Source organism: Aureococcus anophagefferens (genome assembly GCF_000186865.1).
Source record: "Aureococcus anophagefferens unplaced genomic scaffold AURANscaffold_26, whole genome shotgun sequence".
Classification (NCBI taxonomy): Eukaryota; class Pelagophyceae; order Pelagomonadales; family Pelagomonadaceae; genus Aureococcus; species Aureococcus anophagefferens.
This window is the reverse complement of record NW_008705586.1, coordinates 173,992-192,766: the sequence shown is the minus strand read 5'-3', so window position 1 is coordinate 192,766 and position 18,775 is coordinate 173,992. Positions and strand designations below refer to the sequence as shown.

The following is an 18,775-nucleotide window of genomic DNA, read 5'->3' as shown; positions in this document are numbered from 1 at the left end:
TGATGTTGCTGATTTTGAATGGCTGGTGCAATTGCGATACTATGTAAAAACTAACGATGAGGATGCTCACGCAAGCGTGCCAAGTAAAATCGAAAGTCACTGTGTTCATCACTGTTTACCGTATGCATATGAGTACCTCGGAGGAGGTGGAAAAATCAGGCTTGCCATTACACCTGTGACCTCACGCTGCTTCCGAGCATTTTTCTGTGCGCTTCGGACTCATGCTGGGTGCACATTTCGATGCTTCACAGGCTCTGGTGCATCCGCAACGCTTGTTGGATTCACTCGGGCACTAGCCACCCACACGGTCACACTGAATTGTGTTGCTTCCCTGGAATGTGCTATAGTGGCAATGTTGCTGCGTGGTGCGGCCGCAAGTGGATCCTGGATGTGTCTAGAGGGCTTCAGCCGGCTCCCCCCTGAAGTGATCTCGGTCACTATGGCCGAAATTAGTGAGAATTTTGTAGTAGCACTACGAGACGGGTTAAATATGTCACCGTTCCAAACACATGGAGCTCTTTCAAGGGGAATGACTCGAACTTTTGTGATCGAATGCGACTCTGGTGTAGTTGATGTAAAATTTACAAGCGATATACGGGAAATATTTCGTCCTGTTTCACTTGGCATGCCGGACCTCGTTAGCATAGGGGAGATTTTATTGTGCGCTCATGGTTCATCACGCGCGCAGGCGCACTTTTTGGCCACACATGTTTCCCAATCACTGAGACTTTGCGCAGAGTTACTTTCAGGGCGTGAAGCACATTATAAATTTGGGCTTAGATTGATGAACACGGTCATAGTTACCGTTGCCTCCACGATGAGGAGGCAAGGCTGTTTTGTGGACGGTGTCGAAACCAAGTCCAGCCTGACAGACGCCATTCTCATGCGAGCACTGATTGACATTGTAGAGTCTGGGATTGCATTACGCGATATTGAATTATTCAAAGAGATTTTGAAGTCGGTGTTTCGTGGAGTTCCCCTACTAGAACGTGATCTGAGCGAAGATTTTGTCGCGGCATTTAGAGAGGCATGTAAGGAGCGAAAACAATTGCCGTTAGACGGCTTTTGCACAAAAGTGATGCATCTCTATGACGCAATTACTTCGTGGCCTGGCGCTGGTCTTATTGGTCGCTCATTTTCCGGGAAGACAAGTACTTGGAAAAATCTAATCACCACGATAGGTCTACTGAAGCCTCAGAACAAGGTTGCCGTCGCATCCCTTGTCACCTATCCAGGTGCTCTAACCTTGGATGAGCTCTACGGGACGTTTCATCCGGAAAGTCGTGAGTGGACGGATGGCATTTTGTCGAGTTGCTATCGCGAGCTATCGCAGAGGAGCGTCCGCGATGTTCCAAGAAAGCGCCAATTCCTTGTATTGGATGGTGCTGTTGATGCGTCCTGGACTGAGCAACTCCACGGTGCTCTGGATGACTCTGCTACTCTGTGCTTGACAAACGGTGAATTTATTCATCGGAGTAAAAATTTATCTGTCTTATTCGAATCTGAGTCTCTTTATGCTGCTGCCCCTACTGTGGTGAGCCGAATTAGTGTAGTAAGCTTCGCGGATAGTTACATGAAGTGGCGGGTGCTTTACGACACGTGGATCAGCTTGCGTGATGTGCAGGGCGTTGTAGAACCTCAAGGAGATTCGACCTTTGCAGGCGACTCTCAGAAAGTTAATACAATACCTACCGCCGAATCAACCAGAAGCGTATATCAGCCCGATCTTACCAACGACCAAAAAGCTGTTTATTTGAGTGATGAGGAATGTCGACTACTCGAAGCATTAGCTGAGTGGTTGGTTGAACCAGCCCTTGCTTTTGTACAGCATGAGCTGCACGGTCATGTCGAACCCTTGAGCGATGAGTCGTTAGTCCAGTCGCTGTTGCGACTCCTTGATGGATTGCTCCATATCTGTCTGCGGGGAGCTGCTCCAGCTGCAGGCTCAGCAGATGTCAAGGAAAGGCGCCAACGAAGACAGCACATCGAGTGTGCATTTCTCTGGGCACTTTTGTGGTCGGTGGGCGCATCTGGTCCTGAGACAGCTCAGACACAATTTGGGGTCTTCCTGCGGGATATCATTTCTGACTCTCGAGTCATTCGCACTAGGTATATGACCGTGCACGAATCACTGACAAGACGGGGTTGGTGTGTTCCTGAATTCACGGGGGTATTTTCGGGCACTCTTCAGCTCCCGCTTCCTTCGAAAGGGTCTGCACACGACTATGAGTATCGGCCAAGAGACAATGAAACTGGAGCATGGAGAATGTGGACGGACGCGCTGCAGGCGGGAGGACAGTATTCTGCCCCAGAAATTAGTGGCACCACAGTAATCAGTGAATTACTCGTGCCTACGATCCAGACGGTGCAGTCTGGACTACTTCTTGATCTAATGATGCGCGCTGGTGGTTACCCTGCACTTTTTTGCGGTCCTCCAGGATCTGGCAAAACTGTACATGCTCGCGCGGCACTTGCACGCTTGCCTCGAAAGAAGCATCGAACCGCATACCTAAAGCTTCATGCAACTACCTCAGCTCGAGCATTTTCTAACGCGCTACTTGGCCGCCTTGTTAAACGACGCAAGGGTGTACACGGCCCACCAATAAATCAGAAAGCCGTAATCTTCGTGGATGATATAAATCTCCCGGATGTTGGAGGACTTGGCGAAACGCAGATGCCACTTGAACTCCTCCGCGGACTAATTGAAAATGGCTCATGGTTTGAAACCCCCGATGCAAAGGCCACCACTAATTCAAGTGGTGGCCAAGGGCGGAGCGCATATCGCGATATTGAAGTAATGAATACAGGAGCTCAGGTGAATCCCCGCGATATGCCGCTAGGCAAACCAGTACTGCAGCGCATTGAAGACACTTCAATATGGGCATCCACTAATGGGCGGGCCGCTACGAGCGTAAGTGTCCGACTTTTACGCCATTTCACGATCATACATACCTCAGATCCGAGCGACACAACCTTAACACGAGTATACACGGTGCTCGTTGAGTCTCACTTTGCATCCCAGTCTTTTGCATCTGACATTGTGGCGGCCACTGCAGCTCTCGTGGCAGCAACTATTTGGACGTTGCGAGAAGTTGTGTCGGAGCTAAGACCGACCCCCAACAGACAACTCTGCATCTTTGATACGCGTAATTCTGCACGCTGCATACAAGGAGTATTGAGGTGTCGGGCAGATGATGACTTTGACAAGTCCGGCCTGGCTAGACTTTGGGTGCATGAGGTATTGCGCACTTATAGCGACAGGCTTTTGGCTTTCGAAGACCAGGAATGGATGGTAACGCACATACAGACCGCGGTATTGCGCAATTTCAAGCTGGATACTGATACACTCATAACAGACCTTCAACAGCTTATCTTTACTGACTTCCATAACCCCCTTGAGCGTGGGGTCTATCTCGAAGTTCGCGATCCGACTCAACTGTATGATGCCTTGGATCGGGCTCAGGATGAGTTCTGCAATTCAGAGTCTATGGCTAATCCTGAAGTAGACAAAGTTTCGACGGATAGGATACAAAACAATGTGGATAACGCTGATTTGGTGAGCGGGAACAAACGCGTCGTAGTGTTTCCGCTAGTAGCAGCTCAGATCTCGCGTCTTGTGCGAGCTTTTGGCTCATCAGGCAGTGGCCACGCTCTGCTTGGTGGCGCATCTGGGACAGGTCGGCGAGCTGTCGCGCGTCTTGCTGCCCATGTTTCTGGCTGTGCATTGCTCGAGCCATGGCCATATGCGCAGTTTGATTCGCTAGCTTCGTGGCGCAATGAACTGAAGCTGGCTTTGAGGCGTGCGGGTATTGGTGATGTGCCGGTCTGCTTGCTCATTGCTGATACACACGTACTGTCTCTCGGGGAGATTCTTGCAAGCATCTGTGACGTTATGGCTACTGGGCAGACTCCGGGTCTTTTTCTCGTGGACGAACGCGCAGAAATTGCAGAAGAAATGCGCTCTCGCATGCGAAGGCAACGTGGCGCTAAGAATGCAGAAACAATGAGTCACGATGATCTATTTTCTATGTTCTCGGAGCGGGTACGCGTCCAGCTTCACATCGCGTTGGTTGTCTCTCTGGACAAACAAACAATTACAAGGGCCAATCTCGTCATGATGCTGCGCCGATTTCCAGCATTGGTGTCTCATTTCATGTGTGTTGATCATCACGCCTCTTGGCAGGATGATGCGCTGTCTGCTGTAGCTGAGAGCTTTCTTGGTTCTTCCAGGTTTGTGATTGGGACCGGGTTGGAGCCCGAGGGTCACAAAAAGACCGCGCGCGATGTTCCAAACGGCACTAGCAAGGAGCTTTCTACCATACCTGGAGCGAGACCTGAATCCACAACTGATTATGCAGAAAAACGCCTTCAGGTGGCTGCAGTAGCACTCTGTCGCCAGATCCACACTTCAGTTGTGTGTCGCTGTGACTATCGCGTGTCTGCACCGACATCAACTTTCCTTGAGCTCCTCGAGTGCCTTCGAGCAAATCTCGATCGAGCAAGGATGGCTATTGGAAACAGGCAGACCAAATATGGCAGGGCATTGGACGTAGCTCATCATGCTCAAAGGGCAATTGCCACCATCGGTGATGGTATTGATGCGGCGCGGGCCGTACTTGATGCCACCAACTTCGAAGCCGTCGTTTTTGACACTGAGTTGAGTCATAAAAAGTCAATTTCTGGAGTAGAATCAAAATACGCAGAAGTTGAAGCGGACGCGGAGGCCCTTGTTCACGAAGAAGCAGCAGCGCGGGTTCTTGCAGAGGAATTCGAACGTGAGATTGCTCAGGCCCAACCCGCATTTGACGAAGCCTATGCGGCTCTCGAAGCTTTGTCTGTCGGAGACTTGTCCGAATTGCGAGCTTTGCCACGCCCCCCAATCGGGGCGAAGCCCATTCTTGAGGCTGTTTGCATTCTTCTCGGAGAAAAGCCAGTCAAAGTTGCTGACCCCGCCGACCCCACACGACGAGTTTTGGACTTTTGGGGTGCAGCTCAACAGCGGGTGCTGATAGGTGAACCTCCACAACTGGTGTCTAGGCTACGCGCAGTAGATCATGACAAAATATCAAACAAGGCCATTTCAAAACTAAAAGATACCTACATAGGACCAGGAGCGACACATGAAGCATCCTTTGTAGAGCCCGATATGCTTGATGGATTCATAGGCGCGACTGTCTCAAGCGCACTTTGCCGATGGGTTTGCGCCGCGAGCAGCTATGAGCAGACCTCGCGCACCGCACAACCAAAACGTGATGCAGCGGCACGTGCACAGTCTGAACTCGAAAAATCCCTCGAAGCGCTCGAGCGCAAAAGGAATGAGATCAATGGTGTCGAGGCTGAATTGGCGGACATCGCCGCAGGGCGAGATGCGACTCGAGGGCGCTGCGATGAGCTTCAAGAGACAATCTTGATTAACTCCCGTCGTCTCGAGCGCGCAAAGTCCTTGCTAGATGCTCTCGTGTCGGGTGGGGAGCTTGAGCGGTGGGAGACACTAGCACGCGAAGCTAGCACAAGAGCAAGCTCTCTTGTTGCCGATGCCCTTTTGTCTGCGGGCGCATTGACGTATCTGGCTCCGTTGGACTCAAGTTCACGATATCTATGGCTTGTAGATTGGGTTGCGTCCTGCAAACGCCGTGATTTGCCAGTATCTGCAGAGTGGAGTGTAGATGCTTCATTAAATCATGATGGGCAACCTCCACAACCAGCGTTGGTAGAATGCTGCGCATGTGAAATCACTTGACTCACAAGAAGCCATCAATAATCATAGGTTCTTGCATCCATGCTTGATGAGGGGCATTTTCGTGAATGGCAAGATATGCTCTCACCTCTTCCATGGTCTCCAACCAACGATCTCGCTCTTGAGATTGAAACAGTTGTTCAGTCTGCTCTGTTTGCAAAGCACTCATTACGTTGGCCTTTGCTACTAGACCCTCACGGTGTTGCACTCAAATGGGTTTGTGCTGTTGAGAATCAATTGACCACTTTGCATGGGTCTTTGCAGCATTCAAAAATGTGGGCTGCTGTTGAGACAGCGGCCCCTATGGGAACCTCGGTGCTCATCAAAGACATGTGCGAGAACGACCTGGCAAATGCACAGACTTTGACTGGGCTTCTCCCACGTCGCATCAACAGTATGGAAAGCTCCGAGTACCCCAGCGTGCAAAATACCAAAATTTTAGTTGGTCTGAATGCGGTCAAGGGAGTTGCTTGCCATGAGGACTTTAGATTTTACATGACCTCTCAACAACAAGAATGCAGCGTAGCTAAAGTCCTCTGGAATGGGCGCGAACAACTTATTGTGATCGATTTTGCGCATTCACATGCCGCGCTAAAGTCAGAGATGTTGCAGGTGATAATTTCTGACAAGCAAACAGCGATGTACAAGGAAGGAAGATCGTTGGTTCAACAGAACAGGAGAAATCGGGAAAGAATTCTCGAGGTCGAGAGCGAAATCCTAAAGGTGCTGACAGAAACTTCGAAAGGCAGCAGCTCAGTACTGGACAATGGTCTGGCCATTGAAAAGTCCCAATCCTTGGTAGCGGAGGTTTGCAACCTTCGTGAGCAGCAGCTGGACATCAACAGGACCAAGTGTGATCTTTATTTGTCACACAAACGATACATGCCGACGGCCCAGGCGGCGCAAGTATTTTTCTGTGCAATTTCTGACCTGATTCACGTTGAAGGTGCCTATGCATTCTCGTTGAGATGGTTTGTTGACCGCATCTTGATTTCTTCACTGAAAGATATTCCGTCCAACGACTTCAAAGTTGACGAGTCAAATTCCGCCAAAAATATGGATGGGATAGTTGCGCCTCTTACCCATACGCTATATCGGCACATTAGTCGCACTCTTCTATCGAAGGACAGACTCCTCTTTGCTCTACTGCTCGCTGTGCGACCGCTTCTTGACACAGGAGCCATTGGAAGTGCCGAGTGGCAATTCCTTCTCACAGGCACTGCATGCCTTCAAAGGGCAGAAGGCCTTGTTGCTTCTGCGCTCAAGAGCGATGCAACCGCTTCGCCACCTGACATTTTTCCAGCCCCACAAAGAGTTGAGGAGCACGAGAACCCAGCCAAATCATGGCTGCCGGACTCGCAATGGACTGAAATGTGCTCCCTCTCTACACTACCCGCCTTTTCAGGGCTGATCGAGGAATTCGAGGCGCAAATCAAGATGTGGAAGCGTATTCACGATTCACAAGAGCCATACACACAGCCTTTACCACGACACTGGGATGCCGATTTGCGCGGCGTCAATAGACTTTGCATCCTCAGGTGCTTGAGACCAGATCAAATAGCGAATGCTGTACGTGCATTCATCCACACCCAACTTGGTGAGGATTTCCTGGTGGCACCAAAAGTCGATATTGATGAAATTATGGCGGAAAGTAAACCGCTAGTCCCTATCGTCATTACTACAACTCAGGAAAACAAGGCATCAGCGGTTAGCTTCGTAGTTGGTGCGGCAAATCGCATGGGTCGCAATGTCTCTCATATTTTAGTGGTTGCTAGCCGCACTGGGGTGGCTCGAAGGACGCTGACCCAGGGGCTTTCGAGTAGCTCATGGGTAATAATCCAGAATCTGCAGCTGTGTCCAGGATTCACGACGCACTTGGAGGAGGTCTTTTTCAATAACGGCGGTCCTGTCAGCGCCCACGTCAATTTTCGCGCCTGGTGTGTGATGGATGTCAATCACATTTTAACCACCAATCTCCTAAAAGCTGCCACCAAATTTGTGTACGAACCCCCCCGTGGCGTACGCTCAGTGGTCCTGGATTTGTACAATGCGGCTCTGGAGACCAATCCCGATTTCTTGTCCAATTGTACGCGTGGTAATGAATTTCGCCGCCTGTTTTTCTCCTTGTGCATTTGCCACGCAATACTGCGTGAACGTGTGTCGTACGCGTCGTGAGTATCCGGTGCCACTCTTAGTGAGTCAGTGAGCTAAACAGAATCTGTTATCATACACCATGTAGGCTCGGTTGGAACGCCTCATACAGTTTTTCACCAATTGAGTTGATCTTGTCATCGCACCACCTTGTTTGTTTACTAGATAACCACGAGGATAATCAACAGGCCGCGCCCTTTCGTGCAATTAAGCTCTGTGTTGGTGAATACATATATGGCGGACACGTCCTGGACAATATGGATCGTCGATTATTAACTCTGATTTTGGATCGATTCTGCCGTCCTGATGTCCTGCGACCTGGCCACGCTTTGAGCTCATCTGGTGAATTTCGTATGCCCTTACAGGACGGTAGCAGGACTTCCTGGTTGCGCACTGTTGAGGCACTTCCAGTAGCTGCCCCACTTGAATTTCTAGGGCTCCACGATAGCGCCACCATTGAAAAGAATAAAAGAGAAACCTCAGAGTTACTAATTGCTGTATTTTCAACGGAAAACAACAACAATAAAAGGCACCTGGGGGCTACTGATACTTTCGGGAGTACAATAGATCGGTCTGATGCATTGCTCGGCTTGATACCACCAGGACTAGGCGAGCCGCCCAAAGCCAAAAACACCGGGTCCTACTTTTTAATTTCCGTTCTCGCGCAGGAGCTGTTAAAATATGAGACGTTGCTCGCCATTGCCCGTCATCTCCTATCCAGCATCAGTGCGGCGTTGAGAGGACGACAGCCTATGAGCGTGTCACTTGACAAAATGACACAAGAAATTGAAAAGGATAAGATCCCACCAGCATGGAGAAGATATTCATATTTGTCTAGGAGCGGGCTGTTGTCTTATGTAAACGATCTTGTACTGCGATGCAATTTTTTTTTGTCATGGTCGACTAAAGCGGCCCCTTCCATATATTGGCTTGGTGCGTTTTTCTCACCGCGGGCTTTTCTGTCGGCTATAAGAATGAATCACTTTACTGCTCCTGATAATTCATTGTTGATGGAATTTGATTTCAGGTTCCTCTCGAATGATGTATCGACGGGAGAGGGCTCCGAACCAGCGAAGGAGGGTGCCTATATTCGAGGAATTCAGATTCAGAGCGCTCGGTGGGATGTCCGCAGGCAAGGCTTGGTTGAATGCTTGCCAAAGACACAATTTTCCCCAGCGCCAGTGATGTGGTTCAAGCCGATAGATCCAGCAGAAGCATCTAGCCGAGCTAATGCCTCTTTTGAATGCGCTCTCTATCGAACCACCGCTCGCCGTAGTGTTTTTTCCTCGGATGGTCTCTCGACCAATTTTATACTACTTATTAAGACACCGTCGCCTATGCCTCCGTCCCATTGGATTGAACGAGGGACTGCCATGTTGCTGCAACTAGATGATTAAAAGCTTATGGTCTCAATTCACCAAAGCAAATACTAGACCTGAGACCGTGTTTCACTTCGCCCTAGCTAGAGCTTAGCGGGCCGCGCAAAGCTTAGCAGACGCGAAGCTGCCCGATGGCCTCTCAGCGTCATCTCGGGCGCGCGGCGCCGCCAAAATGCAAAGATGCGCGACGACCCAGAGGCTGCCCTTCGGGCCAGAGACCGTCGGCGTCATCATGGTCCCAGCGATGGACTTGATCCTCTCTCGGAGCGTCCCCGGTGCGGCCGAGACCGGGGGCGTCGTCATGGGCTGCCGAGATCGTGGTCCGAATCGACGCCGATGGCATGGGAAGACGGTTTTTCATCATCGTGGGGGGCGCCAAGGGGTGCCCGCACACGCGGACCCGCGGCGGGCACCACGACGCCGCCGCCACGGCGCCCCACGGTCCTCGCCATTCGGGCTGCTTCGGGGTCCACAAGCTTAGCACTGGGACCGAGTGCTAAGCTTCGATTGATCGGCAAAGCTCAAGTCGAGCTTAGCCGCCCGGCAATGAAACACGGTCTGAGGGGGAATCGCGATATTTTGAGGTCACCTTTCGGTTACCGGGCAAGTGAATCCAGCGCTGAGCGCCTTTTGGGGGTCGCACTGCTTCGGCTCATCACGCCGCAAAGCCGCGATCGAACACGCAGCTCAAGGCGAAGCTCGGGTCGACGTACGAAGATCTCATTAATCGCGAGACGTCCTTCTACGGCTCCGACGCCCCAGTCAAGCGACACAACAACTGGCGAGGAACCGACCAAGCAAAGAAATATCAGCGAACTGTTCGACAAGTTCGTCAACTAACGGCACCGTAAAGCCTGAATCCCAGGCCTAACTGGAATCCCGCTGGCTTCGTATATTATAAGGGCCTCGCTGACAGTTTGTCTGCGCGGCACCGTGCCTGAGTCTACGAGAGTAGCCTCCTTCTTAAGTCAGTTCTAGCACCCACTTAAACCGCCCAGAGAGATCTGCGCCTTCCTAGTGGCCCGCTGGTACAGAGCCACCCAGGATTTCCCCCCTCTCCTTAATACTTCAACCCTGCTATAGTAGAGAGATAGAGAGTTTTGTATCTCCCTAGTGGCTCGCTGGTACAGAGCCGCCCAATATCCTTTCCCTTCCTTACTACTTTCTAACCATGTTATAGTAGCGTCCCGCACTGTAATATGCAGTTTCGCGCGTGACGTCCCCTGCTGCGCGTCGCGCGCTTGTTGCTCGGTCCATTGGCAAGGTGTGTGCAGCGTAGCGCATTCGAAATCGCTGCTCGAGGCGCTGTTCCAACATGTCGGGGAGGAAGAAAAGGAAGTCCACCCGACGGTCGACGGCGGTGGTTCAGCAGGGGTCGCACGAGACGCGTCGTGATGGTACCAGGCGCACCCGCCCTTTAATTCCGCGCCATTCCGCTGGAAGCAACGCAGCAGGAGCAAGCACTAGATCACCCTGCGCAATTGCGCCGCGCCGCATGAACGAGACAAGCGCGCGCACGCCCGCCATAACGTGCCAAGCCTCAATTATCTAAAAGGTCGAAGGAACCAGGTAAGGTTAGGGCCCGTATGCCTTCTATGGAGCTGTTTTTAGGCCGCCAGTACGGCTAGAGAGCGAAAGGCGTTGGGAGTATGCCCCTGGAAAGCGCGGTGCGGGACGTATTTAACATCTAGCCGAGCACTGGTTCAGCACCGGCTGCCTCGGCAACCTCACTTAAGATGCCGATCTCGTCCTGATCTCGTCCCTGTGGGCCGGCGGCTGGCCGGCGGCTGGCCGGCAGCTGGGGGCTTAATTCAGGCGCCGGGGCCCCGGCCGGGCCCCAAAGTAGAACGCGTCGCATTTCCCGCGGGCTCGCGGTGGTAAAGAACGAGGCCCCACATGCGCCCACATTGGACCCGCCGCCAATCCGCGCAAACCCACGGGCTCCTGCAACGGGCTTCCCTGACAAGCGTCGAGTTTCCCGGGTGCGGCCAAACTAGGTTGCGTCGAATTTTCTGCGGGCGGTGTGATCGTTATTGTTGTAGCTTCGGCAGAATCCGATTACGGTTGTAGGACAGCGAGGTTGATTGCAATTATCTCTTCGTTTCACTATGGAACTGCGTAGCCCGGGGAGCTGCCCCACAAATTCAATTGCTTGTCGTATTACTCCTTTGAACTGCAGTGATGCGGTCCCCAAGTGAAAGTGCAATGCCTTGGGTTTTGGATCGAATGCGAATATATCCGCAAAGTTTGCCGTCGGCGTCATTTTTTTTCTCCACGGAAACATTAACAAGTGCGTCTTCGCCAAAAATAGATTTTGCGTATAAATTCGCAGCTAGGAAGGAAGACGTGCCACCAAGCGCAGAGCGAGGTGTCAGGCAGCGCATATTAGTCATCGAAACAATATGCTCCAAGAAATCGCCAAGCTCAACTATGGTGTAGATATAGCTACCTTATTTTCCCATTCAAATTCAGCCCACATGGAGCGAAACATTTCGTCAGAGCACAAGGCCGGTCTAATGTAATCCATTATATCGAGGTGAATATTGTTCAAATTCACAAATGTTTTTTCAGCAGTTGAAGAATTCTCATAGACTATCGTCCCAAAGATATGACCAGTTTCTGTTGATGACACCTTGATGTTTGCATTAATTGATCGTTGAGCCAGTGGCCCAATAGTCAGAGACTGTGGTCGCTCAACGAGCTTTAAATCGCCCATGGTGGCCAACTCTACTGTTAGGTTGGTCAGCGTCGAGGGCGTGCGGTTGATGATAAGAATTTCCAGGAGAATGTCGTAATCATGCACAGTTACGCAGGCTTCAGCATAGACAGGATCAGCAAAGCCGGCCAACTGATAGACGTGGCTAAGGCGCATCCCCACAGAGTCCCCCCCCTCAGTGAACCCGGTCGCACGCATCAAGTCATCGCCATCACATAGATCCAATTCACCGCTCGCAGGTGTCACCTGGCGTAGTTGACGCCAAGAAATTAGATCATCCACTTGCGCGATCGTCGGGGCAGACACAAGTAGAGCTTTGCCACCGGCTTCAGCTCCCGGCGTTGCACTCAAAGTGTAGCGCAGATAACGCGAAAATGCCTGTCTACTGTCATTCAAATAGGAACCAAGAATTGCATGATCTATGCCATCATCCAACAATAATCTCACAAATAGGGTCAAACGCTCAAGACAGTCCGCAGATGCACCCAGGCAAACATTCTGGAACGTCTCTGCACCTGCAGAACACACCTTATGACTATTTTTCATCGAACTACAACTTTCTGCTGTGGAATGCTCGATGAGCTCGGCTATGCCACAGCATACATCTAGCACCAAGAGCTGGCGCTGCTTTGTCGTAGGATGACTCTCACCATGAATGGTACGAGTCTTGAGGACAAGTTTCGTCAGAGCGTTTACTGCGACTGTCCCCAAAAACACGTCTCCCTTGGAGATGAGGGTCCTTAGCACAGGGTCACCGCTCACAAAACTTGGCTGCGGCTCAATAGCCACAGTCTGTGAAGCATACGTGCCGTCGGCAAGAACCACAGATTTTGTTGCTGTAGTAGTATCTAACATTGCATCATCAGTCTTTAGTAAAATGCTGTCATTGTGAGAGAGACGGACAAGAAAGGGGGACTTTCCTAGTAGATCCGCCACTCCACGAAACCCCAAATCGAGCAAAGCTTGATCTTCAATATACTCTCCAATAATCCAAAGGGAGACGCCAAGAACAGGCGATGACTTGATTTCACTTAGAGTGTTAATTAATTTTTCCAACATTCCCGCCCGTAATGAAACATTCTGCTCGACAATTGCCCGCACAAAGATGATCACATCCATAGCCCCCTCGAGACAAAGAAAGTCCATTAAGACATGAACAACTGAACCGGCAATTTCTGGAAACTTGACGGAGCATGTGTGAATGGCATGAATCAGCATTCCTCGATACTCAGAACTGTTTTCTAGGTCTGAGTCGCGAGTGCGCACGACCTCTCGCTTGAGCACGTGAACGACTTCCTCGATGTTGCGCGGCGAGACCAAATCGATTGCTATTTCAAGGGTTCTCTTGCAAATATCCACATTTGGTGAAGCGAGTGCTCTGAGCATGTCCATCAAAACTTCAGCCAGCACCCTCGATTGGCGTTTTTTCATTTCAGCTAAGCGCTCTAAAACAATGAGCTTAACGTTGTTATCTGACTGTAATGAGAGCAAAGCTGTGTATGTCGTCGCTGCAGCACGCACTGCCGTCGGCGCGGAAGATAAGCTCACTAGAGTCCAAGCAGCCTCGTAGCTGACTGCCGCAGACTGAGAACTAAGCAGCTGAAATAGAAAGAGCACAAATCTTGACTTCTGTTGTGGGTCGCGGCGACAAACCTTGCGTGTCAGCTCTAGAACAAGCAGGGCAAACCCGTCACCGAACTGATCTACTTCATCGGCGTGGGTTGCCAAGAACTCAATTGCAAGCTCCTCTGCCTCATTGAACAGCATAAGGAACGCATTTCGACGAGAGCCCACCTCTGATTCTGCGTTGATAAAATTTTCCATAATTTCCGCACCATCAGGGACTAGAGTTTGTCCATGATGCTTATGAATGTGATAGATTGCAAGAGCTGCGTTTTTCCGGACATACGAATGGCGATGGTTTAAGCAAGATTTGATCGATGGTACAAGCGGCTCTATTATTTCAGGTTCTCTCAACTTGCATAAAAATCGTAACATTGAGCCTCGAACATACTCATTTGAATGATTCAAATCATTGCGCAGTGCATTGCATACCTAAGCGTCTGATTTGACCGCACACCTAGGCCAATGTTTACCAATATCATTTCGGGCCGTAATTTTTTATCTGAATCATACTTTGGCACGATTTCCCAAAATAACATTAGCAGTTTCTTGAACTCGTGATGTTCAGTGTTGATGCAAAAACGTATGACAGTCATTAATATCTTTGGCATCGGCTCCCCCCCGAGCATCATGAGAATTGCAGACTTAAGTGCCTTGACTTTAACCTATAGACTGGAGTGAGTGTACCTCATAGTATATAAACTCACCTTGTCATCAGAGTCTTCCAACTGTTTTAATATTTCCTCTTGGGCCACCAACGTTTGTTTATCCGTATTAAAGAGCACTACGGACGCACTGTTCTGTCCTAGCGAGCAATAATAATGGGTTTACCTGTACAATTCTCAGAGACGAGCGACATCGTACTGGTAACTGGAGTCAGACTTCTCCTCAAAGCGCACGGGCGCCTGTAGCTATGGGAGGCGGATTACCCAGTGCGCGAAACAACCGACGCCTAGGCCGGCCCGTACGAAATAAGCGAATAATATTTATTAATTAAATCCGGCCAGCGGCCGGAGGGCCAGCGGCCGGAGGGACGTGTACTACACCTCCTGAAAATTTGCCGTGCGCGCGCGCGCACGCGGGTCTAGTGCGGGTTGAAAGTCAACTTTTCGCGAAAAAAGATCCTCACGCCCGAGTGTCTCAAAATGTACGACGCTACCGCACTCACAACGTCAGCCTCGGCGAAAGGACCCCACTTTCGAGCGGTTTACGACCCCCAACTTCAACTTTTATGTTGAACTTGGCAACTAACCAAGCTGAGCTTCAAGATACAAAACCCCAGGCCTTTCGTTTCAAGCTTTTGTTTCGCGCACTTGGATTACCGGGTAATGCCCGGGAGGCCTCGGTAATTACCGGTAATTACCGGGTAATTACCGCAGAAGGGTAATTTACCGGTACTCAGGGCGTCCGCGGACGGCTAGAGGCGGCATGGCGGCTCGAATGCGTGATCATGGATTCCGACTCATAGGGGGCCGGGTGGGTGGGGGGGGGTTGGTGGGGGGGTCCAAGCGTAAGTCGTGCGGTGGCAGCTCTCGGTTGAGGCCCAGCTTGGATTATTTATTTCCCAGTCTGCAGAGTCAATGGATGTGTGTGCCGGACCCAAACCAGTGCTTGGGTAAGTCGATGGATGTGGAATTGGTCATGGTGTGGCCATTCTCATAGGAAAGGATGTTTTGGTAATGCTTTGAGGGGGCCTTTTGGGAGGCAGGCGGGCGAGCGAGAAGAGCATATTCAGCATCCATGAGGTCCCTGGGCGCGGCAAAACCAATCAGATATCTGAGACTGTGATCAACCCTGGGATCAGCTGGTGCGTTCCTGTGAGATTCCAATGAGCTAGAACTATAGGGCCTCTTGAGCTTTGTGGACACTGGCTTCGGCTGCCCAGTGCCACCACCCACCTGGGAGACGCGACACATTTGACGTACAAACAGTCCATCTTGTTAGACACAGGTCAACGAACGGACTGTGGATTGACTCCATGGTCAATGCCTTCCACCATGCTATGGGCCAAGCCACACCGAGAGATCAGAGCTGGACCGACAGCATAATGCGCGGTTGCTTGGGGAAGCTTGTTGTAGGAGTGAGAATTATGCGTGGAGGTACCGTCAGCTAGTTGAGTATCATCTGCCAAGAGAGCGCGAGGTGTAGGCAGCTGCTGCATTGGGTTCGAAGTTGACACCTCATTCTCGAAACTAGGTGCCGACTTGGACGCTGCGAGCTCACGGAAGTTGAACTCCCCGATGGAACGTGGTTCTGCACCGTGGAGCAATACGCGATCCAGAGCTGTGTGGGCAAGAGCGGCTAGGCGCTTCGAGCGCCATTGTTGACGGAGGCGTCGATTCTCGAGGAGGATGCGAAGATCGCGCTCGTCGAAGAGCGCGAATTCAGAGGCCGGGAGCTCAAGAGAGATGAGCTCAGCAGAGACAACGACCGTGGAACAGAGCTCCACGACAAGCCCCTCGGCGCGCTTCTTTGCTGGTGAAAGATAGTTGATTAGACCCGAGTCACCAAAATAGTCACCATCACCAACTGTGAGAAGTTTAATTGGGTGGCGACCAAATAGCTGGGGTGCCGTCAGAACGGCACCAAGAGCACCCGAAAGAATACGCGGCAGGCCTCGAGTAGGGGTCTCGTTATTGACAGCGGCCGCTTGAGCAGCAGCGACGCGAGCCGCACTGGAGTCACTGGCAATGTGTAAAATAGCAGTGCCAGACACTATGCATACGAGAGTATCCTTGGTAGTACCCTCGGTTGCAAGTGCTTTGTCCTTGGGGTAGTGTCGCTCTTGCATAGCATAAGCGAGGCGATGGAGACGGTACAGGTCCCAGTGCTTGAGCATTGCGGCACGACGCAAGCACTGGACCTTCTGCTCAAATGTCATCTCTCTGCATCCTTGATCACGCGCGCGTTGGAAGTCGTTATGGTCGACAACGATGACTTCAGCAGTTGCACCCGTAATACAAGAGTGGCGACGTGGGCGCGCCACGCTGGATGACAGTGGCGGGGGGAGCGCCTCTCGGCCGAAGGTGTCGCCAGGGCCTAGTGTGATCACATCTACCTCCATTGCGTCGTCCTCCAGGAGGTCGAATCCAGCTGACCCAAACGCTGGTTCCTCCTGCACGCCATGGGCATTGACAAGGACCCAGCGCCGAAGTCGCACGAAACCAGACATGAGAATGTACGCGCGGTATGCCTCGGCTCCTTGTTCGTAAATGAACTCTAGTGGCAAGACACGCTCGAATCGTAGTGTTCGATACAGGCCTGAAAGTTGAGTTGCTGGCCAATCTTTGCAGTAGTCCGTGTGAAAGCACCAAGAACGTGCCACAAGACCACCAATCACAGACATATCTAGGGCTGATCTACGATAAGGAAGCTTATTCAGCACCTTGGCTCCCTGCTCAGAAATGTACGCTAGACCAGCTTTCTCATCAAGGCGAGAAAGAGAATCTACAAGCCTCCCTAACTCAGGATCTTCGGGATCACAAGCCATCACATCGTTATAGAGGCGTGAATAGACCGTGTTTCGCAAAGTTCGTATGATCGTACGACCGAGCGCTACAAGGCGTTGGCGCCATGTAAGAGACCCATGCCATCCAAAGCTGGCCACTGCGCTTGAGCTCTGGTCTTTTATTTCTTGCTCCTTCTCCGTCGACGCGCGTCGTGCTTTAGAATTCATATTTGGCATCATTTTTCGCAAGAGGTGAGTGAAATCTGGGTGGAAGTCACAGCTAGCGAGCTTCATACATGATACTGAAGACCTTGCAATAACACTGTGCTGATTTGGCTTCTTATAGAGTGCCTTCTCGCCAAAACAGCTCGAGGTTCCCAGGTCTTTTTGCTGCGCAGTATCATCTGAGACGATGGCACATTGGCCCTCAACAATGACATATACGTTCTGCCCTGTCTCGCCCTCGTTCACGATAAACTCCCCCGGGCGGAAAGACACAGGCTTCATCCGCCTGAATATCTGTTGCTGCTGCTGGACCCGCAGACTGCAGAAAAGAAGACATCCAGTCACGGCCTCGCGTGCTCGCTTGATCGCATCTGCATCAGCCGCATTTGCACCCAGTGTCAAGAACGCCTGGCGGCTCAAGCGCAATAGCGATGCACCCGCTGGTCCCGCGCGAACCGTCGCTTTTCTTAATTCACCAGTCAGCAGAGAAGACTCCCCAAAATAGGTCGGTGGATGCAGCCGTACAAGCTCAACACCCTTGGATTTAGCTGTCTCGCCACGGATAATCACCACTTCACCGCCTGTCATCACATACATGCATTCACCGAAGTCCCCCTCGGCGCAAATGAGACCTACGGGATCGGCACGCCTCTATCAGATTGTCGCCACAGGTTAACATGCACGGTGCGTGGCTTCCTGCCTCGGCCTGCACCGGCAGAAGCTGGCCCACAGCTTGCCGCCATTTCTCCTCACCAAGACGCTCAAAGATCGAAATCTTCCCCAAAATCGCCACCTACAAACTGAGCCCGTTAGTTTCGCAGGGAGGAGGCTGCACAGTATAGGGCACGAGCTCGTTGAATCGTTTCGCACGCTCCCGCTCTAACGTGTGCGCTACAGCAATCAGGGGATGCGCTCGCTTGTTCTCTCGAGCACGTGACCATTCGATGTTCTGCTTTTGAATCTGCGATAACCGTCGCGTCAAATCAAGGTCATCGATCGCGTGCATCCCGGACCGCGCTTATTAACGCGTGTGGTTGTATCACCTGGAAGTCAGATATGTCACAGTTGCGTAGGGTGATGATGAGATTGGTAGGAATAGGTAAAGGGCAGTCTAAATGGGTGTTACAGCGTACTTAAGAGGGAGGCTACACTAGATAGATTCGGGCACGGCGCCGCACGACTCGGGCGCGGTGCCGCACAGACAAACTGCCTGCGAGGTTATTATAATATACGAAGACAAGCTGGCATGTGAAGCCCCCCCCCCCCTGATAAACGGCGACTATCGCGGTCAGTACGCGAGTGTGATTAAGCACAATCAAAGTGCGCTTGGCGATAAGCCAGCTGCCTAGGGAGCCTACATTCCGCTCCTTGGGCTATGCTACCCTAACTCGGGACTATGCTATCCTCCTGCCTTCAAGTTATACTGGCTACGCTCATGCTATACTATGCTGGTGCTGAATACTAGCATACTCGGATTCTACCCCCCCCCCCCCCCC

General features: G+C 51.5%; 4 protein-coding genes across 4 annotated transcripts; 3 read left to right on the top strand and 1 right to left on the bottom strand.

Moving 5' to 3' along the window:
• Positions 1-172: 172 nt before the first annotated feature.
• On the top strand, positions 173-1,543 carry AURANDRAFT_11362 (hypothetical protein; the record flags this gene model as incomplete). The annotated part of the gene is made up of 1 exon (XM_009042111.1): positions 173-1,543. A coding segment is annotated over one exon (1,371 nt), but the record flags the coding sequence as incomplete, so codon positions are not given.
• Positions 1,544-2,266: 723 nt separating this feature from the next.
• AURANDRAFT_31608 (hypothetical protein) lies at positions 2,267-2,734 on the top strand (the record flags this gene model as incomplete). The annotated part of the gene is made up of 1 exon (XM_009042112.1): positions 2,267-2,734. A coding segment is annotated over one exon (468 nt), but the record flags the coding sequence as incomplete, so codon positions are not given.
• A 96-nt stretch (positions 2,735-2,830) lies between these two features.
• Positions 2,831-9,285, top strand: AURANDRAFT_31549 (hypothetical protein; the record flags this gene model as incomplete). Its single annotated transcript, XM_009042113.1, has 6 exons — positions 2,831-3,483; positions 3,562-4,220; positions 4,329-5,662; positions 5,768-6,985; positions 7,067-7,905; positions 7,941-9,285. 6 exons carry the CDS (start codon positions 2,831-2,833, stop codon positions 9,283-9,285), a joined length of 6,048 nt encoding a protein of 2,015 aa, XP_009040361.1.
• Positions 9,286-10,860: 1,575 nt separating this feature from the next.
• Positions 10,861-14,480, bottom strand: AURANDRAFT_72388 (hypothetical protein; the record flags this gene model as incomplete). Its single annotated transcript, XM_009042046.1, has 4 exons — positions 10,861-14,038; positions 14,080-14,271; positions 14,314-14,390; positions 14,438-14,480. 4 exons carry the CDS (start codon positions 14,463-14,465, stop codon positions 11,696-11,698), a joined length of 2,640 nt encoding a protein of 879 aa, XP_009040294.1.
• Between the last annotated feature and the right edge of the window lie 4,295 nt (positions 14,481-18,775).